The sequence below is a fragment of the Cucurbita pepo genome, chromosome LG14 (genome assembly GCF_002806865.2).
Source record: "Cucurbita pepo subsp. pepo cultivar mu-cu-16 chromosome LG14, ASM280686v2, whole genome shotgun sequence".
Lineage (NCBI taxonomy): Eukaryota > Viridiplantae > Streptophyta > Magnoliopsida > Cucurbitales > Cucurbitaceae > Cucurbita > Cucurbita pepo.
The window spans coordinates 736,182-759,683 of record NC_036651.1 but is presented as its reverse complement, the minus strand read 5'-3'; the positions used below and the strand labels follow the sequence as shown (position 1 = coordinate 759,683).

General features: G+C 39.3%; 4 protein-coding genes and 1 pseudogene across 4 annotated transcripts; all 5 read left to right on the top strand.

Annotated features, from left to right (window-relative positions):
* The first annotated feature begins 623 nt into the window (after nucleotides 1–623).
* On the top strand, nucleotides 624–5,763 carry LOC111810213 (annotated as a pseudogene).
* A 1,291-nt stretch (nucleotides 5,764–7,054) lies between these two features.
* LOC111810212 (receptor-like serine/threonine-protein kinase At4g25390) lies at nucleotides 7,055–9,426 on the top strand. The gene has a single exon (XM_023696847.1). The coding sequence runs from the start codon at nucleotides 7,241–7,243 to the stop codon at nucleotides 9,173–9,175; it is 1,935 nt and encodes a 644-aa protein (XP_023552615.1). The 5' UTR covers nucleotides 7,055–7,240; the 3' UTR covers nucleotides 9,176–9,426.
* A 1,773-nt stretch (nucleotides 9,427–11,199) lies between these two features.
* Nucleotides 11,200–12,617, top strand: LOC111810357 (transcription factor bHLH118-like). Its single transcript, XM_023697064.1, has 4 exons — nucleotides 11,200–11,209; nucleotides 11,377–11,534; nucleotides 12,111–12,446; nucleotides 12,534–12,617. The coding sequence occupies exons 1-4, from the start codon at nucleotides 11,200–11,202 to the stop codon at nucleotides 12,615–12,617; spliced, it is 588 nt and encodes a 195-aa protein (XP_023552832.1).
* A 1,386-nt stretch (nucleotides 12,618–14,003) lies between these two features.
* LOC111810356 (PTI1-like tyrosine-protein kinase At3g15890) lies at nucleotides 14,004–15,557 on the top strand. The gene is made up of 4 exons (XM_023697063.1): nucleotides 14,004–14,056; nucleotides 14,140–14,284; nucleotides 14,370–14,632; nucleotides 14,945–15,557. The coding sequence occupies exons 1-4, from the start codon at nucleotides 14,004–14,006 to the stop codon at nucleotides 15,555–15,557; spliced, it is 1,074 nt and encodes a 357-aa protein (XP_023552831.1).
* A 4,164-nt stretch (nucleotides 15,558–19,721) lies between these two features.
* Nucleotides 19,722–23,022, top strand: LOC111810355. Its single transcript, XM_023697062.1, has 4 exons — nucleotides 19,722–20,310; nucleotides 20,513–20,914; nucleotides 20,985–21,410; nucleotides 21,494–23,022. The coding sequence occupies exons 1-4, from the start codon at nucleotides 19,722–19,724 to the stop codon at nucleotides 22,945–22,947; spliced, it is 2,871 nt and encodes a 956-aa protein (XP_023552830.1). The 3' UTR covers nucleotides 22,948–23,022.
* Nucleotides 23,023–23,502: the final 480 nt, after the last annotated feature.

Genomic DNA, 23,502 nt, shown 5'->3' with positions numbered 1-23,502 from the left:
CTTGGGTCAAGGCAGACGGCTGTAAGCCAACAACTGCCAACGCTAACTCCGTTCCTGTCAGATAACTTTCTGATGTGTCAACGTTGAACCAGACACGTCACTATGTGTGTGCTGGTGAGATCAGATTGCGCCACGTATGTTCCCGTCGAAAAATAAATTACAAGAGAAATAAAAATAAAAATCCTAAAAAAAGAAATATTTTCGGTGAAAAAGCATAGTCGAGGTGGGACCCGAGTTCTGTCGTTTCTGACAAGCCTGGTGTGGAAGTTTCTGATTGATCCACTTGTATCGACCTCGCAAGATGGGCCTACACATTCCGAGACTTTTGACACGTGTCCTCGAGGAATAATTCTCGCGACACGAGAAATTGACTGGAAAGAGAGGAATTAGGGAAAGGGGATCGTCATGGGTAACACGTGTCTTCACAACATGAAATGGAGTTTGGATGTAGACAGGTGGGGCAGGCTCTATAGCTGCCCGTATAATTAGAATTGCCCGAGAGGCTCTCTTTTTTTCCTTCTCGACGAAGAACAGAGTCGGGAAGGGAAAAATAATTATTTTTCCCATAAGAGGAAAACAGCGACACGTTTTCTTCTAAGCGAAATTCCGCGCCGCACCGCATTTCATTACTTCGTTTAATGACCTCAGTCAGAGATATTCGACGGCGAGTTCCTGCTTCGGACGATTCCGATGATGGAGGTTTACTGTAGAATGCCAAGCGAAGATGATGGAGATTCGCCGGCCAAATGCCGAGAGCGCGGTGCCGTAGAATAGAGATGCGACGATTAGAAACAGTACCGTCGAAGAAACGTGTGCGGAAGACGGACAGCGACGGTTCTCCGGAGATTTCATCTTCTTCGTCATCGGGGGAGGACGTGAAGAGTGTAGAAGCTTCACCGTCGGTACCTCAGCCTGTGTTCGGGATGATGTCGGTGTCCGGAAGGTCACGTGAGATGGAGGATGCAGTATCGACGAGCTTATGCCTTCTAGGTCCAGGAAATTTCCGGCGGCGACCGGTGCATTTCTTCGCCGTCTATGATGGACATGGAGGCCCTCACGTAAAGCCCTAATAGAGAAGCTCAAAATTTATTTTTCCAGAAAATAGGAAAAAAATGGACGTGGAAAATACCATTGAGCTCATGCTGAATCATTGCATCTAAAAGCAGAAAGTGGGGTTATTATTGTCATTGTACTGGTCTAATTTGTTTTGTTCCATGGATGGATACAGGTGGCATCGCTATGTAGGGAGAAGATGCACGTGTTAGTACAAGAGGAATTGGCGCGCGTGGTGAGTGGCGGCGGAGGAAGCAGTGCGGCGGAGGAGGCTAAGGTGGAGGAGGAGGCGACTTGGAAAAGAGTGATGCGGAGGAGCTTTGAGAGAATGGACGAAGTAGCACTCAGTACTTGTGCCTGTGGAAGCGTCGGAGGCCAGTGTAGGTGCCATCCAATGGAGGTGGCTCTTGGCGGCTCCACCGCCGTCGTTGCCGTGCTCACCCCGGATCACATAATGGTCGCCAACTGCGGTGACTCACGCGCCGTCCTCTGCCGAGGAGGAAGGGCCATTCCGCTTTCCAATGATCACAAGGTTTTCTCTCTTAGTCTCCCTCTCTCCCGAAACGTATACTGTATGAACTGCTATCCCGACACGTGCAATGCAATCAATTTTTGATGAGCTGATAACACATTTATCGTAAGAGAAGTGCATTTTAGATGGATAGTGTGTTCCACTATTTTATTCTGTTTCTTGTTCAAAAAATAGTGTTGGTCTATTTAATTTCACTGTTTTGTTGCACGGCATCTTATACAGTCAGTAGGCGTTCATGATGAACACAATACTCTCACAATTTTCTTAACTTTCCCCAGCCTGATAGAAATGATGAACTAGCAAGAATCGAAGCCGCTGGAGGACGGGTGATTTTCATAAATGGAGCTCGGGTTGAAGGAATCCTGGCAATGTCCCGTGCAATAGGTAATAACTACATCTCCCATGGCATTATCTGCTTTCATGAAGTTGCTTAAACATTCCGAGTACTATGTGTTTTGATTCCACTGTATGATTATTGCATATGGGTCATCAAGAAATCTGATTTTGTTTCTTCTTCTGACTCCCCATCTCCTCTTGGAGCGTTGATGTGATGCTTGATGAAGCCATGTGATACTTCTGAAATTGGGTACATGACAACATTAAATTGTATGCCATAAATGTGAATCATATGTTTTGTGAATGATTTTGCTGCATTTGTTCATCTACCGTTTGTTGGCATGACTGAATGGCAGTGAATAAAGACAGCAAAATTTCCTAGGATGTTTTAAGAACTTCTACTTCGAAACTCGGATGGTCTAGAGTAAAATATTTTGGCATAAAGGGTCCATCAGTATGGATTCTAATGTCATGCAAACAAGAACAACCTTAATAAAAGTAGGAAATACACTTCTGGTCCGAAGTTTGAGGTCGGTTGTGTTTGAGCCCCTGAGCTCTCGAACCTGACATTTTAGACCTTGAGAATTGGGATAATCATGCTGTTGTTCCCTACGATCTACTCACTTTCTAATATACAAGGATGAGCTGTTCTTTTTTCAAAATTATTTTTTAGCTTACGTGACTTGAACATATTAATTTTTTATTTTCAAGTTGCTGAACGGCAAACAAAAAAACATCTCTTTTTGAGATGTTTTCTATAAAAATACTATTTTTTTTCTTTTTCTTTATCCCTCATTCCACCATCTCTTTCACCCCATCCATGGTTGCCATCCGCCACCGTTCTCTTCTTTTTCCTTTTTTTTTTTATTTTTTATTTTTTATCTCTTCTTCTTCTCTTTCCCCTTTCTCCCCATCTTCCCCCCTCCCCTTCCGTTTCATGGATCAATAGAGAAAAGAAGCAGAGGAAAAGGAACGGCATCGACGGAGGCCATGGATGGGACCCAAATGTAACCGAAGTCAAACCTTAGGGATAAAAGTGTAAATTTTCGGTAAATGTACGAGTTGAGGGATCTCTTCCTCTTGTGATGAGATTGACCAACAACACAGTAGAGATTATGAAAATCAATTTATTACCGTGGCTGAATCTTGCAGAATCATGTCATGTTGGCAAGTGTGTTCCTGCTGGGTGCTCACTGCTCACTCAATCTACTTGGTTTTTGTTTTATTTAACTGTACTCTGCTATATATTTCCTTTTCTGTTATAGAAAGCCTTTTGTTATCTACATTTATACTTTATTACCTTGTACATACGTATATTTCTTTGAGTTGCGTGATAATACTTCTTTTTCCCGAAGGAAGGATATGTAAGTGATGTGTTTATAGGCTATGGCTAGATGGAAGAATCATGCAACAATGCTGATGGCATTAAATGTTGGCTGGCTGGCCAGTCTGCCTATTCCGGAGTTGGTCAATAAACATGATGCAAATATTAAATAGTTAAGGTTCTATTACCTTTTGGATTGGTGTTCTGCTCTCCTTTTTTAATGTTTTGGCTTGGCTTCTATTATTTGACTTTTCTTTTGTGTACTCTTCAATAGATTTTTCTGTCGTTAAAAAATAATAAAAACAAATATTCGGAACTAGTACAACTGTGGCTTACGTCGTTGACATAACATTTATGGTTATATATACTTGCCATCTTGAGAACTTGGAACTAAGTAGGTTTCCAATATCGTGAATTAGTTTGTTGTTTTTTCTAAGATATGTTGGGAATTAGGACAGTAGTTTTGATTGATGAACAATGTTAGGAAGCAGCAACATGGATTCAAAAGGCGCCAAATTTCCAAATGCAAAGTTTATTCAAGCAGTGGGACATTAGTGTTTTTGATCTCATTTCTCTATCTGTATACATATATTGAAACTTATGCGGATTTGTGTTTTGTCTTATATATAAGAAGGAAATGATAGACTGATATGGTACTAGCTTATGATTAGATTCAATTTTAGTTGCGGACTTCACAGCATATATTGATGATACTAAGCTGATATCAGAACTTGTCTAACGTGTCAGATGCGTTAATCTTGACAGACCAGGATTAAGAAAACTGGTAGTGATGAAGCAAAAGGATTAAGCTATTGGTGGAAGAGGTTAGCAATGTATATACATTGAAGGATTGGGGACAAAATTTGAGAAATTGACAAAATAAAGCTCTTTGCAAAGTGAGTCGTATTGTGAGATGGACAAACCATCATTGTAGCGTAGCTTTTTCACCATATGAAGAATGACCATTTTGTAATTTCAACCAAGAGGAGTTTTTATTCCTGAAGCTCAAGGTATGAGGTGGGATGTTTGCTGAGGGTTGCTCGCTTCGGATTTATGATGACTGTAATATCGACTTGTGGATATTCGTCAAGGACTAGAGACAAGATGTTGCCACATGATATTTGGAAATAAACAAGAGTTGCGAGCTCTCTGTTGGAATTTGAGTAGTTTAGTCCATAATTGGTCAAATATTGAAGCTTTTGCAATTGAACGGTGGAAGGGGGGATCTAATCATGAGGTTTGAATAACCTTTGGCAACTTTGGCAACTTATTAAGAAGGCTGTAACTCACATCTGCGTTGATTGTGCTATGGAAACTCTTAAGTGATATTATCATTCATTTCTTGCCTGATTACTCTTCTGTAGTTGCTTTGGTTTAGTCTATTATATCATCCTCTTCGAAGAAACATGTAAGAGCTGTGGAGTTTTATATTTCTTCTGTATCGGATTACTCATGTTACCTCTTGATCTAAGAAAAAGATTTACAGAAGTGGTTAGTTATCCTATGAGTTAATGCAGGTATGCAAGTGCAGCTATTGAGGGTGACTTTGTATTTATGTTCCGAGGTTGAATGTAGGAGGTATTTTCGACGTTTAAGTAATTGATTTCTGTGTATGTGTTCAGTTATCTGATCAATTGATTGTGTTAGAGATTGAATGAACATAATTCTCTTTTTTCTTTCCTTCAGTTCAAATACTGTCAGGATGAACTTCAAGTTTTATCAGATGTCCGTTTATCTATGTCAAGATCATTCTATAAATGACCATTTTTGCAACACTAGTGATAATTCTAGTCCCTTATATGGAACTTCACTGCTTTGAACAGGTGACAAATATCTCAAGTCAGTTGTAATATCAGAGCCTGAAATTACTTTCACCAGAAGAGAATCAGATGACGAATGTTTAATACTTGCAAGTGATGGTTTGTGGGATGTTCTTTCAAGTGAGTTGGCTTGTGAGGTAACTCGAGAATGTCTCCAAGAAAGAACGGCCGCTGCTGCTGCTGCTACTACTACTACAATAGACCTCAACGCCGAGCCTCAAATTGAAGAAGGGGCTGGAACTTCATATCCTTCTCGAAGTTCACTAGCTGCAGCACTGCTGACTCGTCTAGCTTTGGGGCGGAGAAGCATGGACAACATCAGTGTTATAGTTATTGATCTAAAGAGGAGCTGAGCAGAAAAATTGAAGTGGTAAAGGTTAAACATGTGTATGGACGTTGTACAGCCCTGCTCTAAATTGGAAACGAAATTTGGAGAGTTTGATCCATTAAAACAGCTCCTCGTAGGTTGGAACTTGTTTCTCTAATTTGTAGATGTGCGATTGAATTCATTAGTTGAAAGGTGTGTTCTAGAGTCTTGTTGGTCGATGTTTTGCTACTTTCATGTGATCATGAAGCACAAAAGAACTGATGATTGGAAGAATTGAGCCATAGAATCCAAAATTTTTGTGGCCACATGATTGGCAATCTGCATATTGTAAAGAATGTTGTTTTCTAAGTAGCAGGAGCAGCTTCAGCTACTTCTAAAACTGTGAGACTTTGTCGGTGATTTACAGGAAGGGTTAGGTGATTCAAACCATTTCAAAACAGTCTTGAGAACCAATGGAATGTGACAGAAAATTCTTGGTTCTTGCTATATGCAGGAAGGGTAGGCTGGAGAAGCTGAAGATCTGTGTTGGATTACTCGACTTGGATGCCTAATTAGTTGTTATTCAACAAAGAGAAAAGTGTGGTAAAATTTTCATAAGGAGAATTATTGAAGGGTTGATCCAGGGCCGAGAGAGAAAGAGCGTAGGGTATGGTCCTACAGCTTTGTTTTTATCCAATGAATGGTCTTTTGATCTGAAAGCCTCTAATTTGTCTGATACGATCAATTCATGCTTCCTTTCACACTCTAGAGGAGAGAGATGCGCACGTGAGATCGATGGGTCAAGGCACGTGACACCTATAACCCCTCCCCTCCCTATCTCAGTCTCAATCCGATCACCAACTAGATTGAATTTAAGACATAAATAAGTCATGGGTCGGTTTGTTCTTCTAAATTACCAACCTACCCATCCTTTTATGTTCTCCCGCGTAGTATAGATTATTGAATTCTTACATCTATTGAGACAAAAGCTAAAGGTAAGTCTCGTAGGTTGACTTCAAACTCGAACCATGGTGGATCTTAGGAAACAAAGTCAAAGTGTTTGTTCGTTTATCCCATATTTTGAGATGCTCTTCCTTGACGATCCGATCATGGCAAGTAGAGTAATATCACTTTCAAAGGGGTGGTTAGGAGTCTTTTTCCTAATTATCTTTTACTTGGTTGATTTTTGGTATTATTTTTACTACCATAATGATTTCTGAAATTTAATAAGGTGGGAGTTGGAGGGCATTAACGTAATTTTGCATTCAAAACTGTGGAAAAAAGGTCATTAGTTTTGAGATGAGGATGAAGAAATGAAGGGTAGCAAAGGAAATTGATGGATTTAAGAATGGGCCCACACCCTTTGAATTGAACAAAACCAAACAAAAGAAAATTACCAAATTCACTTTTTAATATTCAACTTATTTCTATGACTGTTTCTTAAAGTATTTATCACTTCGATAATTTATAGTTTTAATTAATATTTAAGCTTATAGATTTGAATACTTCACATTATTTTCTAAAACATAATAATATTATACAGAAAAAAAAAAAAGAAAAGAAGTGATAATCGGTATCAAACAACGATGCAATGTAGACTTTTTAAAGGTCTTTTCACGTTTTCTTGTAATTATGCAAAAGGGAAAATCTAACAACTTCCCATAAATAATAATATCTAAATTAAAAGAAAAAGAAAAAGAAAAAAAAGGAAAAGAACTCCAACGCTCCTTGTTGTTGTTGTTGTTCTTCCTCTTCGTCCTCGTCGTTGAATATTCTGGATTTATTTCCGTCATGGAGAGAACTTTCTCCTGTTAATCTTACTGAAACAGAAACAACCCATTGAGAATTCTGTCGGATTTCTTCGCAGGATGCCATCACGCTCTATTTCGCCGTCTCCTTCTCCTTCTTCTGTACATACCCACCACCATGCTCTGTCCACTCATCTTCTTCCCCCAATCGTTGCCGCTTCCACCGCCGCCTTCTCTTTCTTCCTCTTTCTCATTATTCTGTTCCGTAAAGTGACTCGTAAACGTACTGCCCCTGCTGATTCGAAACCCCCGCATCGCTTTTCTTACTCCCTTCTCCGCCGCGCCACTGAATCTTTCTCCCCTTCTCGCCGTCTTGGCCAAGGTGGCTTTGGGTCTGTTTACTATGGTACTCTGCCGCAAACCCATAAGGAAATTGCGGTTAAACTTATGGATTCTGGATCGTTACAAGGAGAAAGGGAATTTCAGAACGAGTTGTTCTTTGCTACCAAGATTGATTCGTCTTACGTCGCTAGTGTTCTTGGGTTTTGCTCTGACCAGAAGCGGCGCAGGATGTTGTTAGTTTATGAGCTTTTGCATAATGGTAATTTGCAAGACGCTTTGTTGCATAGGAAGTGCCCTGAGCTTATGGAGTGGAAGAAACGGTTTTCAGTTGCGGTTGATATTGCAAAGGGATTAGAGCATCTTCATGGGTTAGATCCGCCTGTTATTCATGGTGATATCAAGCCTAGTAATGTGCTGTTAGATCATTGCTTCTCGGCGAAAATTGGGGATTTTGGGCTTGCTAGGTTGAAGCTAGAGAACAGTCAATTTGAAGTTGAGGTGAAGGTAAATGCAGTGGAGGAGGAGAAGAAGGAAAGAAAAGAAGAACATGACAGCAACCGTGGTTGTGTAGTTGAAGATTGTGGATCCGTGGCAGAGGAAGCTGAGAGCGTAGCCACTGGATTTGAGGAATTCAACGTCGTGGGTGTTGATGAGTCACCTGAGAGCTTTTTAAGAATTCCCGTTTCAGAGACTTCACCAGAGACAGTGGATGTCGCCACGACTTCGCCAGAGACTGCTTTGGGGGCTGCAGCGATGGTATACCCCTCAGAAGAAGGGGGTTTTGACAGAGCTAACAGTGTGGAGAAGAAAAGTGGAGATGGTAGCAGTGGGAATGTGAAGGAATATGTTATGGAGTGGATTGGATCAGAGATCAAGGCTGAGAGGCCGAAAAGCGAATGGATTGCAGCCTCGTCGGTAAAGAAGTCAGAGAAAAAGAAGAACAAGAAGCGATTAGATTGGTGGATGTCTATGGATGATGAAAAGAGTACCAAGAATCTGAGAAAGGAGAAGAGAAGGCCAGCGAGGGAGTGGTGGAAGGAGGAGTATTGTGAAGAGCTGGCAAAGAAGAGGAAGAAAAAGAAGCCCCAAAAAGAGGGCGACCTCTGGCCAGTGGATGATGAAATGTACAGAGAGAAAAAGAAGAGGAATAGAAGCAAAAACCATGGCAGCCGAGGTAGCATCGATTGGTGGTTAGATGGGCTTAGCGGCGAGCTTTGGAGAGCTCGTGGGAACAGCCATGATGATATTCCCAAGAGTGGTGGCATTAGTAGTACTCCGAGTATGAGAGGAACCATGTGCTACATTGCCCCTGAATACGGCGGCGGTGCAGATCTTTCTGAGAAATCTGATGTTTATAGCTATGGAGTTTTATTGTTAGTTCTTATAGCTGGAAGAAGACCCTTGCAGGTCACAAATTCACCGTTATCAGAATTCCAGCGGGCCAATCTCTTATCGTGGGCTCGTCATCTCGCCAGAGCTGGAAAGCTGATCGATTTGGTTGATCAGTCAATTCAGTGTTTAGATCGAGATCAAGCTCTTCTTTGCATCAAGGTTGCTCTGATTTGTGTGCAGAAATTTCCTGCTCGCAGACCCTCCATGAAAGAGGTCGTGGGGATGCTAACCGGTGGGTTGGAGGCACCCCAACTACCAGCCGAACTGTCCCCGTCGCCTCCATCTCGCTTCCCTGTTAAGTTGCATAGGAAGACTCGGTGAAACAGAGCCTTTTGTTGTATATGATGATACTCTGTTTTAGATAATTTATTCATCATCTTTGTAGGTGATTGGTGTGGGAATCTAATCAAATAGAAAAAGAGAGATTGTATGTTTGATTTATGAGTTCTTCGTAATATCTTGTTTCCTTCAGTCTTGGCGTCTAGGCAGTGATTAGAACTCATAAGATATTTGTATATAAACAAGTTAATGTGGATAGAAATAGAAGATATGGTTCCTCTGTTTTCCTGATCTTCTAACACAGAGTCTTAATAAAGTGCATGACAGATTCTAATTGCTTCAAGGAAGCTATGTTTTCTCATTGATTTTTACAACTAGGCATGCCTTTCGCTTTTGTTGAACGGAAATGATGGTACACAAAAGCTACAATATTGGTAATAGAGTTAGAATTGCAGACCTTTTGCTCTGTTTTTTCTCTGAGTGACTCTGTTTTTTCCGTTGGTTAGCTCTTCAATCATTCACTATCATTAGAGATTCAACCCTCTAGTTTCCCAAGTGTAAGAAGCATTTGGATGAAGAAATGGTCAAAGATTGAGCATAATTATGGGTATTGGATCTGGTAATGACCACCTGGTGAGTAGAGAATGAAACAGACACAGATTTCACTGTACCTCGTCTTTTCTTCCCTGTTTTTGGGGCTGTTGTATGACTGGATAGCATTTTGGATGGTCCAGATTCCTTGGTAAAGAAGTAAACTCATCAGCACAGAATTTTAATAAACTCTGACATTCTTAGGAGCAAGTCTTCCAATGAATGAACTTTCACATTATATTCTTAACACTTCTTTTTTCAACACGCTTAAATTGAACAAACATAGTTCTTCTTCTGATCATTTTTAATTATGGGGCTACACTTTTGAAAAATGTAAGGGTCATTATAATCATATTTGATTATCCTGATAATACATGTTATCATGTCATTCATGTTAATGCATGAGATCTCTTAATACATACATCAAATTAGTTATGTTGTTGTAATTTCTTTGTGGGTAAATGCATGTATTGTTATGTATGTTAAAAAATAAAAAATCACGTATGTAATGAATATGAATGACATGTATAGTTGTTACCAGGAAGTTCCTTATAAGATTTCCACAATTTTATAGAAATGTTTCATTATTCTTCCAATCGACGTGGGATCTCACATTCTACTCCTTTGAGGCCCAGCATCCTTGCTAGCACACTGTCCAGTGTCTGGTTCTAGTGTCATTTGTAACGGCTCAAGTCCACCATTAGCACATATGGTATGGTTTAGTTCATTATGTAGTGTCACCAGTCTCATAGTTTTAAAACGCATATACTATGGAGAGGGTTTAACACTACTTTGATCAGAGTTAGTTACCGTACGGTGCGAGACATTGGTCGGAGTAAGGTTAGACCCTCTCCATAATAGACTCGTTTTAAAATTGTGAGGATGACGACGATACATAATGAGGTGAAACAGATAATATCCGTTAGCGATAGGTTTTGGCTGTTACAGTTAAAATATGAATTTTACAAAATTTAATCAGTTACATAAAGTTATGACTTTTTATATTTTAGAAGTCAGGGCGTGACGATATACTTAAGAAAAATGACCTACCATGACGAATCACCCAACCAAATGAAAACAATTGAGTTGGTGGATGGTGATAAATTGAAACTCATTTCTAACACTTTTAACACGTGCATGTAATCCACCTCAACTTATTGTTAGAGTGTGGATTGTTAGAACATATTTTACTAAGATCTCAAAAGTAATTCTTGAGAAACATATTCCAAATTTCCACAATTGTTGTGGAAATAGCAGAAGTCCAAGTTGTCAACCCACGAACAACATAGAATATTGTGTTTTCCAGATCTTTGCTTTCCCACTACTTACATTGCATTAGTTCATAATTTATTTAGGTTAATTTTGAAGTAATGGGTTAACAAATTTGATATCAATTTCATTCCTTAATGCTAAGAATCAAAAGAAGAGATTATAAATGAATGTTTGTTGTTGAATCATCGCCAATATTGAACACCATGGCGGCAGGTGGGGATCTACCCGATGTGAAACCCGAAGCGTCAAAAAGAGGAGCTTTGAGGCTTGTTTACAGGGAATCCAAATCAATAAAAACCTCTATTATGCTATCCTTTCAACAACCCATCTTCCAAAAATGTTCCCTTTCAATCATCCCTCACACCATCATCAACTTTCAGGCTGTGAGGGAAGCAGTGAACTTAATGCCAACAAAATTGAATCCACTCATAATGAAGTGAGGAAGATTGTGCACAGAGATATCGAACGAGAACCAAGGAAACAAATGGTCTCCCTTCTTTCCAACCTTCCATCTTTGCTTCCTCTTCAACTTGTAGAGGTAAACACAGTTAAAAAAATTCCATCTTTTGCTTCTCTTCCTTATTTTCTTTTAAAATTACCTTGTCTTTTTGTTCGTTCATACATCAATAAGCTTGACTTAGTTGACTTAATACAATTTTAGGATAATTGTTTAGAATAATTGTTTAGAAGTTATTGATTCAGAAAATGGTTAGTTTTGAGTCAGAATTGTTAGAAGTGGTTAACTTGCATAGAAAGAGAATTAAAACCCTGAGCTTAAGGTGAGCTTAAGGTTCTTCAAGCTCTCTCCGCTGAGATTGTGTGATGTCCCATGTTGGTTGGAGAGGAGAACAAAACCTTCCCCGTTTTAAAGCATTGAGGGGAAGTCTGAAAGGGAAAGTCCAAAGAGGACAATATCTANTATAGACGCGTTTTAAAGCATTGAGGGGAAGTCTGAAAGGGAAAGTCCAAAGAGGACAATATCTACTAGCGGTGGATCTGGGTCGTTACAAATGGACAATATCTACTTCTTTCATCTGTTTGGACCATGTTTTGATTGTGGGACGTTTCCAATAATATGTAATTACTTTGAGGCTAATGTTAGAGGGGATTTTAGGGTAGGCGTACAAGAGCTGATATTGTGGATGAGGCTGTGAATTATATTGAACACTTGAGAGGAAAGATCAGCGAGCTTCATGTGAAAAGAGATGCTGTGAAAAGAGATGCAATAAAGGGGCTGCATTTGGCCGATGAAAGTTCGGATCTTTGTCCCTCAAGTTGCATTGTGATTAAGCCATATTCGTGTGGGTTGGAGATTGTGATAAGCATCTTTAGAGAGCAAAATTTGGAGCTTTCAGAAGTGATGAAGGTTTTACTTGAAGAAAGTATTGAAATTACGAGTTGTGCTTCCACCAAAGTGAAGGAAAGGATGCTGCACACCATTCAAACAAAGGTTTGCATGATTGGCCTCACTTTTTTCTTTCTTTCTTTCTAATGTTTAGAGGTTGATTTTGTTATGTTGATTGCTTTTGTTTTTCAGGTAGATGATCCAACGAGGATTGATGTACATGAACTGCAACAAAAACTGTATCAAGTTTGCACTTTTGTGTCATTTGGTGCTTAATCCTTTCTCTTCTTTTCATTTATTTGTTCGAGTGAAACAAGGTTTTGTGAAGTGTTATAACCCTCATTTGTCTTCTAAGCTCGCATGTTTTAGTGGATCATATATGTTTTATTTAATAATCTAAATTTTATTGTTTTATTTAATAAGCTACAATATTCAAAAGCAAAAAGAGATGCGAACCAGCTATGAAAATCTTAATTTCAACCATCTTTTCTAATGTTCTTCAGACATTGTTATCAGGTTATACCTGATCTTGTGTGTTAAAAAATAAAACCAGTATTATTACTGCTACACTTGATTAATTATGAATACTTTATCATATTTGCAACAACTCCAAAGTTGAAAAATACTTTTGCTACCCATTATGTATTTCCAAATTTTAGTCCATAGGGGTGGATTGGGTCCATATCTGGCCCAAGCCGTACCTGAGACTACATGAATAATCTGATACTACATTCAAAATGAAAGCAAATGAGAGCGATCAAGAGAAAAACATGATTAAAAAGAGCTTAAAAAATTGAAAGTCAATATCCATACCAACAAGATGCACCTTCCTCTTGAGTGGTTCAATCATAGGAAGTTTATAGTTAAACGTGTTTTATTTAGAGCAATTTTATATCGGGTGACCTACTGAAAACTTTCTTAGGATGCATGTGAGTAAGGATAAAACATACTGAAAGTACTAACGTTGGTCTGTGGATAAAGTCTTCACTCTTAGGGACGGGAAGTAAGTAACTTAATCATGTTATAGATGATGCATGAGAATGTCGGGGACATCATGTACCGAATCCTATTATTTTTAATTAAACGTTTTCTTCTTGGAACTACGCGTAGCTTCTAGATGTTTTGGCCGAGTTAACTTTTTTTTTTTTCTCCCTTTTTTAATAATTAAGTAGCTAATGTTGGATAGGACATAAACATTATTGAATAATAAAATCATAAAGAAATGTGTATATAAGAACATCAAATTGTGAAGACGTTACGAATTTCCATTATCAAGTGCAAGAATGGTGTCACTCCCCACATTAAAATAAGAGATAACATCACCACTAATGTAGCGTTGATTTATTCCTAATTATTTTAGTATTCTATGAAGCAGAATAATGTCCAAAATATTCTTCCTAATAGCATTTTAAAAACAGGCTACAACATTTGACATTTCCAATGAAAATTACAGCTGGACAAAAGCTAATAAACAAACACTAAAATTCATGACAATGGGAACTACCTTAAAATAAACATATATGTCTGTTAATAATGCCCCCTTGACTTCCAAGCCTCTCCCTTTTGTCTTCAACATAAAGACTCCTCCTTTTTGCTTCGCAATCTCAGGAACCCTTTTCTTTATTTACAAAACCCTTTTCTTTATTTGCATTTGTGGTGAAAATGGTTTGGAATTGCTTCAGTTGCGTTGGCGGCCACCAAAAATCAAGGAAAAGGTACATGCTTTATCAACCATTGAACCTCAAATTCTTGTTTTATGTGTTTGAGAATCTTGTCCCTTTTGTTTTCTTTGATTCAGTGTGAAAGAGAATCTTGATTATCCATGGGAAATCTACACTCTCAAGGAGCTTCTTCAAGCCACAAATAACTTCAGCAACGACAACAAAATTGGCGAGGGAGGGTTTGGGAGCGTTTATTGGGGGAGAACCAGCAAAGGCGTTGGTGTAATTACTTCTATAACTTATGGTAACTTATCAAGACTATAGCTTTTAGCTCTCTTATTGACTTGATGAAGGTGTTGTTTTGCAGATAGCTGTGAAGAGATTGAAGGCAATGACTGCCAAGGCAGAGATGGAGTTTGCCGTTGAAGTGGAGATTCTTGCGAGGGTTAGACATGAAAACCTGTTGGGTTTGAGAGGATTCTATGCTGGTGGAGATGAAAGGCTTATTGTATACGATTACATGCCAAATCATAGCTTGCTTTCCCATTTGCATGGCCAATTAGCTGATCAATGTCTTTTAGATTGGCAACGAAGAGTGAGCATAGTCATTGGAGCCGCCCAAGGCTTGTCGTAAGTAAACTTGATCTCCACAATTATATGATATGGTTCATCTTGAGCATAAAAATCTCCTAGTTTTAGAGGAACAATCTAAAAAAAATATATATCTTTTCAAATTCTCAAAAAGTCTTAATTTGATTTAAGGTTTAAAGGGTTAGTTTAACGTAGAGAATAGATTAATAGGAGAATATTATTTGAAAGATGCTTTGCTTCCTCCCAAGGAGGGAATGATGTGATGTTATATTATATTATATTATCTCATTTGTAATTAAAAATTTGAAAAGATAATTTGTGTAGTTTTGTAAATGTTTGGTAATGATGAAGGTACTTGCATCACGAGGCTAGACCGCACATAATACACAGAGATATAAAGGCAAGTAATGTTCTTTTGGACTCAGATTTCGAAGCAAAAGTGGCTGATTTTGGGTTTGCAAAGCTCATACCAGATGGGGTCTCTCATTTAACCACAAGGGTTAAAGGGACCTTAGGCTATTTGGCTCCCGAATATGCGATGTGGGGAAAGGTTGCAGAGAGCTGCGACGTGTACAGCTTTGGGATTTTACTGCTGGAGATTGTTAGTGGTAGAAAGCCATTGGAAAAGCTTCCAAATGGCACAAAACGTGATATTGTTCAATGGGTAACTCCGTATGTTCAAAGGGAAGATTTTGATGACATTGCCGATCCAAGATTGGAGAAAAAATTTAATCTTGAAGAGTTGAAATGTGTTGTGAGCATTGCCTTGAGATGTAGCGATGGGAATGCTGAGAGTCGGCCTAGCATGAAAGAAGTGGTTGTTTGGCTTAAGGACGGCTTGAGGAATAAGAAGAAAGAGATGGGTGATGTGAAAAATAACGAAGATCAAGATCATGAAGAAACTTATGAGAATCATAAAGACTATGAAGAGCTTGAAAAACAAAACTCTGATGATGGGACATGAATGAATCCGAGTGGAGGTGAAACTTTTAAGATTCATTTTCAATTACTTTTGGGAAATTTTCAGAGTTGGGGTTTGCAATTCTTGGCCCCTTTTGAATTGTATTTTGTATTTGTATATATAAGCTATGTAATTGATGGTGTTATTATTAAGGGTACTTTTCATGTACCCATCACTCCATTAAATTATTTCCATTTTTTTCTCCCTTAAATTATGTCGACATTTGGATGATTATAATATAGAGTTTGTCATTTGGATTTGAACAATTAATATGCCAATTCAAATAGACAATAAACTAAAGATTTTATGATTTTGATCCAACTTATTGTAAGGAAATTAAAATCTTATGGAAAGTTAGGGCATGCGAGGCCTGCAAGTTGGCTTTAAAATAAAGCAAGCAAAAGAGTGGATTTTGGTTTGGCTTTTGTAGGGCGTGGGGGAAAAGAGGAGTCAAAATGGAAAGGGGCTTTGAATGCCTTTCTTTTAAAGGGAAACAACTCAATGCCAAAGGCTAAGGGTAAGGAAGGCAAACAACTCCCAAGTTGGGGGTGTTTCCCAATTCCCATATCCTCAAAGTACAATTTTTGTAGTGTAAAAAGCAAAGCCAAACCATACCAACCCAAATAAGGCATGCATATATTGATAAATATGAAGAAAAGAGGCCCCTTTTTTTTGTGAGTTCAAAACAAACCTTGGTGTTGCCCAATCCACGCAAAAAAAGGAAGCTTGGTTCACAATCCCATTAAAAGAAAAAGGGTAAAATTTAGGGTTAGGGTTTAGGGTGGCAGGCCTAAAGTTGGAGGGTAGGGTTGGGTGAGAAGTGGGTCATTGTGGTTTTCAGATGCCCCCATTTAGTTGTCATAAGGTAACGGTTTGAGAAATTTAAGAGATAAGGGCATTTATATGAAGGAACGGTCCATGTTGAAGGTGGCAGCTTTATTTGAGCATAGAGAAATGGATAAAAGAAATAGAGATGCCGATATTGGTATGCATTATGCAATCACCAGAAGCAGCAATATACCAAATTCCAAGGCTCACGTTTAGTACTGGGACTGTCACAATTTTCCTACCTTTTATTTTTATGATCTTTTTGAGATTTTGACGTTATTTATTTGTCGGGTTGTGCTATTTAGTGCTGCTGGAAGCATTGAGCTTCCATCATAACTGTGTCGCATACCACTTCATGTCAACCATTATTTCCTGCACGACGCGCCCCTAGGCCTCCCCGTTGGAACATCCCAACTTGGACATGCTTACATTCACTTCTCAACTCATGACTCCATTTTCTCAATATGAAACAAATAATTCTACTTTATCTATGTTAATTCATGAATGCGATATACTAGATGATACTTAGGTCAGCTAGGATGTTCTAGAAACGCAGCAAGTTGCATCTAGGGCTCCTATGAGTAGTGTACCGAGTTGAACCAAACTAAAATTGATTCGATTTGGCAATATATCGGGTCAGTTGAGTCAGTGAGTGGACTTGCCTCTCTTGAGCTAGTCTCGAAGACGTGAAGTCTCTTTTTTTTTTTCTTTTTGGATTTTGCACCTCCTAATTTGCTCGTCATCATTCATCCAAGTTTTATATTTACGTTTGAAGATATCCAAGAATAGTTGACATGCTTCATAGTTAAAATCTTTACCGATAAAGTATACCTTCTTTTCTTATAGTTCAATTACAAAGTCGAGTCTCGTATGTGTGAACTCTAGCTACAAATATGGGAATGTAGGGTCCATTACCCTATAATCACTCAAATTAATACACATTAAAGTAACTTAAAAAAGGTGAGTAAAAGTAAATAAAATGGTGGGGATGATACAGGAGAAGACAGCTAAAGCGCATTGAAGTGTTAACTATTTTTACAGTTATAAATTGAAGTGGTGCAGTTAATTTGGATAACATGTTATGTTATGTTAGGCCATGAATAATGTGAACAGTACATATAATTCTCCATTGGGTATACCGTAGCAGAACACAATGTCAGAATACAGTATAATTAATCTCTACAATAACGTGCACTTATTGAGATAAAGGTTATATGATGTTATCCAGAAGGCCAAAAAAGGGTATAGATGTAGCATTAGAATTGAATATATGTAGGCAAAATAATGCATTCTCTAGGCCAGATGCATTAATAATTGTACTTCAACACCATATCAGAGTGAAAAACATTGCAAAAAAGAAGACACCATTGAAGATGAATAACGACTATGAAGCAGCACCTATGGATTTGTGGGTATGTGGTGTATGTGGTGTTGCAAGGAAGTCATGTGTCCCCTTTTCCAGAAAATGAAATGGAAGAAAGGACATGGATTTGTGGGCCTAAAGCTTTGAAAACAACATGTCGAGGGGAATTGTTTGGAAGGCAGGCATAACGTCCATTAGGAAACTGGACAAAAGAGAGCTTAATTATAGTGTCCACCCAAACCTTTATACCATCAACTCATGAATTCATCATACTCAGATCTCTGAGTTTGTTCTGCCTTTTCTTTTTCTTAACTTGTTTATGTGTAAATGAATTGAGATGTCATTGGAATAGCACTAACAAGTGGTGAAAAGGGTGTTGTGAACTTACATTCAAAGTCCCTTCTGATAGCAACTACAATGGTCCATCTAAAAATCAATTTGCACATGATCATTGAGCTTTTGGGCATCTAGAGTTTACTTTGTGTTGGACTATGTGTCTTTTTGTAACGTTCTATGTCCAAACGTTTCTAATTCTGGTCGTTTTTAAGAGCAATTTATCTTTATTAACCAACACCGATTTTTTCAGCTTGTTTTGTCCATACTAACAAGGTTTCTACAACGATCCAATTGATCAAGATGCCTATGCTCCTCTTTCTATCCTAGTGCACTGCTTTATTGCACGCAATTGGTGCGCTATTAAATCACATTCCTATAAGTGGTCACACGAGATCTCCATCTTAAGGAGGTCCTCCAATTTGGTTGGCCAGTCGATCTTCCTCTCTCCAAATTGCATAGAGTTACTTCAAGCTAAACACGTTTGATTTTAGAGTCTTTTTATATTTGATTTACTAAAAATGGAGGTGGACAATGTTAGTATAGATAACAACTTCGATTTTTTTAAACATTTCCCAAAGATTTCATCCTCATCTTTAACCTTGATCTAATTTGGATGAAGTCTCAGTTCATTCATATATCCCTTATTTATTAACCAAGGTTTCTCCATTAGTTATATTATACACATTCGTTAATAGACATAAGGTTCACGGTGTTAAACAAGTCAAAGAAATATATATATATATATTTTTTTGTTTTTGGCATAAAAGTAGCTTATGCATGTTTCAATGACCTTATGGAATAACCATACGAAACATACGAAACTAATGTAAGTACCAACATTATCCCAAATGGATAGCCAACACATAGGATTGAACCCAATATCAAAATCTATGATAAATTTTTGTCTAAACACATGAGAGAGAGAGAGAGAGAGAGAGAGAGAGAGAGAGAGAGAGAGAGAGAGNTGTTGGATAGTGAGTTTGTATGGCAAGACGTGTCCTAAAGTGGGATGGAGCAGAGGCCATAGATTCGAACAGTCCACATCTCACTTAGCCTTCCAAAATATACCAACAAAACAACACTCATTTCTCTCTCTCACTATTTGTTTCTGAGTCTCCACTCACTCCCTCACTCCCTCACTCCCTCACCCTACGCTCATTCTAGCTTCTCATCTCTCTCTCTCTCTCTTTCATCTCTTAACCCATAAACAAAAAAACAAAACACTCACCCTCTCTCTACATCCTTTCACAGCCGCGTTTCTGTCTCTCTATAATCATCACTCCCTTTTCTCTCTCTTGCATCTTAAAAGATACTCACCTAAATTTTATTATCACCCATGACTCGTCTTATCATCCATGCCACTTCCCCACTGCTTTCTTGTTTCTTTCCATTTAGTTATTAGCCATTGCCTTATTACATGCTTTTACTTGGCATGCCTATTGGTGCACCCTCCTCCCTCACCCCACCCCACTTTAATAATGCATTTCTACCACTTCCCCCTAATATACCAAACCCACAACTAAAGGACTGTTTCCCCCATTTTTATGTTGCTCTTTCTTGCTCTCTTCCCTAAACACTTCATTTTTTCCTTTGGGCCCATTCTTTTTTCTATTATTATTATTATTATTGTTGTTATTATTATGGGTGAAAAGGGTGAGGCTCCTCAGCAACAAGATTATGATTCCTCTTCTCCTAAAGACCCACTTGATGATTCTTTCGAAACAAGGCCTCACGGCGGCGGCGGCCACCACCACCACCACCTCCACCGCCGCCATCACCCCCATCATGATTCCTCTCTCATTGTTGCCTCTCCTTTCATCTCAACACCTCTCTATCTTCCCACCGCAACGGCAACTACAACCCCCTTTGAGGCTGTGAACCCTAAGCGGACTAGATTCACCGCCGGCCAATGGAAGCTTCTGCCATCTCCGTCCTCCTCTCAGCTGCCGATACCCGTCGTGGGAAGCGACTCTAGCCCATCCCCATCGCATCGTCCGACCGGCACCGCCACTGTCGCCGCCGCCGCCGCGTCTTCTTCTGATACAACATCATCTCCATCCTATTCACCTCTTCCGTCGACAGCCTCCGGCCAGCCGGAGCCAGCGGGGAGTAAAGGAGAAGGGGAGTCTCAAAATCAGGCACAATACAGAAAGGGGAAGTATGTTAGCCCAGTTTGGAAACCTAATGAGATGTTATGGTTAGCTAGGGCTTGGAGGATCCAATATCAAGGTGCCACAAAATAACCGTTAAATTAGCCTCCTTTTTTTTGCGACAATTTCTCTCATTTCATCCAAAGTTTCAAACTTTTTGAATTACACTCAAGATCCAACACATGGGTCGGTTATAAAACATGTTTCAAACAAACCCATCAAATCTTTTCGTATATTATGTGTTCGTTGATTTAAAGGCATTTGTATTGGGACTTGTGCAGGCGGTGGATCGGATGATGTTGGTATTGTGGGAGGTCAAGGGGGAAGAGGAAGTGGAAGTGGAAGTGGAAAAACAAGGGCGGATAAAGATAGGGAAGTGGCGGAGTATCTCCAAAAACATGGGGTTAATAGAGATGCCAAAACGGGAGGGACAAAATGGGATAACATGTTGGGTGAATTTAGGAAGGTTTATGAATGGGAAAGAGGAGGAGAGCGAGAGCAATTAGTTGGCAAAAGTTACTTCCGTCTTTCACCTTATGAGAGAAAACTCCATAGGCTTCCTGCCTCCTTTGATGAACAAGTCTTTGAAGAGCTCTGCCAATTCATGGGTTCCAAAATGCGAACTAAGCCAACCCCTCTTCTTCCTCTTACTCGAGCCCTCCCCCCTCCCCCTCCCTTCTCGAGTAAGTGATCTAATTAATTGAGTTTATGACATGTTAAGTGATCTATTGATTCATGTTGTTTAACATGCAGGTCGATCAAAACAAGTATTTGGGGTCGGCTATGCTTCGGTGGATGCTAGTGGTAGCCCAACTCATTCATGTTCTTCAAGGGAGATTCGTCGAATTGGGAAAGTACGGATGGTGTGGGAGGAGTCGGTGAGCTTGTGGAGTGAAGAAGCGGGTGAACAACCGAGAGGGGGAGGGAGGATTAAAATTGAAGGATGTAGCTTTCTAAATGCTGAAGACCTCACTTTCTTTGATGAATCAATGGTTGCTTGCACTATGGAATCTTATGACCATGGCCCTCTTAAAGGCTTATCTATTGATAGATTCGTTTCAGGGCAGCAAATTAAAGTATTTGGCAGAAGAAAGCCCCCTACTTGTGCTACTACTGGCTCGCATCATGGTCCTCCTGAGAGACTCCCTCTTATGCACTCCACCGACCCGGCTGCAAGATGTAAGTACAATAACTAAGCACTTTCATTGTAGCTTTGATTCAATGTGGCTAATTGTGGGGGCAATTGTTTGGTTTTTGTTTAGCAAACACTTCGTGGGAATATCAAGATCCAACGGAATACTATGTCGGGTGTCTACGAGTTCCACCGACATCTCTTCCGAGCTTATCGGAGCTCTCGTGGCACATACAAGACCCGCCATCGGAGGAGCTTCGATTACCTATTAGAAAAGATGTGTATGCATACTTACCACAAGGGAAAGAGCTGATGTTTACAACCACAACCCAAATGTTGGATTGCAAATCTTTCATTTACGAGATTTTATGTCCCATCATACGCACCAACCCTTGTATTACCACTACTACAAGTCGAGACTCGTTCATAGGCCTTTGGGATGATTGCATCAACCGCCTTGTTTGTGAGTTTTGTTGCATGGAAATGCGAATAATTCGCAAACCCAATTCCCCATCTACCACCACCACTAATGGTTTGCAAGATCAATGGCCAAATTTGACGGGTTTCATCAGAAATTTTTGTTTATGGAGAGGTGAAGAAACGGATCAAATCAAAGATGGGCAACCTCATGATCTCGACCCCTCTAATTCAATAGTGGAGAAGCTTCTTTGGACCTACTTAGACATCCCTTATCTATTGGGTTACTACGCCGTTGGTTATTTGGTGACTTTTTGTGCACTAAGTCGAGGCCATGACAACCGGATCATCCGAACCGATTTATATTCATTGGATTTATCAACGCCTAGTGAGAGACTCAAGGCCTTAGTTCCATGTTATAGAATTGCTGGTGTCTTATCCTTGTTAGCCGATGGATGCCACAAATTGCCAATTTTCAGTGATTTTGAGAGAATTGATATTGGCAAGGGAATTGTCATGGAAATGACACCAAATTTAGTGACAAAAATCTTCTCTTGTAGAACAAAATGGACGGCGGTGAAAGAGATTTATGATTTTTTGGATGGAAGAATCCCTCATTCGGAGTTCATATGTGGATCATCGGACAAAGATTTGGCGATTGTTTTGAAGCCAAGGGTTTGCAAATTGAGACCCACAAGTTATGAGCAATTAATTGAGGCACTAAAAAACGTGACCAAAGCGCTTGTGGCATTGCACGATTTGTGCTTCATGCATAGAAACGTATGTTGGGAGAACGTGATGAAGAGAACGAGCGAGGAAGAGGAAGAAACAACGACGGGGACCGGAGAGTGGATTTTATGTGGGTTTGAAGAGGCGGTGGGAGCACCGCAGATATACCCTTACGGCGAGGTGTCGGAGAGTGGGAGACACGCGCCGGAGATGGAAAGGGGTTTGCATGGGGTGAAAGTGGACATGTGGGGAGTGGGGTTTTTGATAAAAACTTGTGGGTTAATTGGGATTCCAAAGATGTTAAAAGAGCTTCAGAATCGGTGTATGGATCAGAACCCTGAGCACCGGCTAACCGCCGCCGACTGTTACCACCACCTGCTGCAGCTTCAGTCGTCTCTGTCAACGGCAACCGGAACATCCGGTGGTGGTTTGATGTGACTGAATAGGTGTGTATTTAAAAGTTTTAATTTTTATGGATGTGTTTGTTGAGAGAATCTAAATTGTTACCTTAAAAAATTAAAAAAAAAAAAAAAAAAAAAAANGTGGTAATTCTTTCAGCTCTGGGTTCGAAAAATGACGGCTGTTTCAGATCAGAAAAGTGCTCCCGTTTTGTTTAATCAGAGATCAAATCAGCCAATTTTCAGAAGTGATGTGTAAGTTCAACAGTGTTCTTTATTAAATTTTTACTTCCTTCACGGGTTTTTAGTGTCTGCATTTCAATGTTCTTTCTCACCTTCTTCCTCCTATTTACATTCTTAATTTTCTCTGTTTTTTTTTACCTTTTTTTTCTAAATATTAACTAAACTATTATGTTATTTTAGAAAAAACCCTTAATCTATAATGGTTAGTAGACTACAACCTTGTGTTTGAATATTGGTAAGATCAACAATGTCCTTGACAAGATTTAGAAGACATCTATATGCCTCGAAAAGCCTTTATTGTATCATATGAATCGTGAGATTTTACGTGTATTGGAAAGGAAAACGAAACATT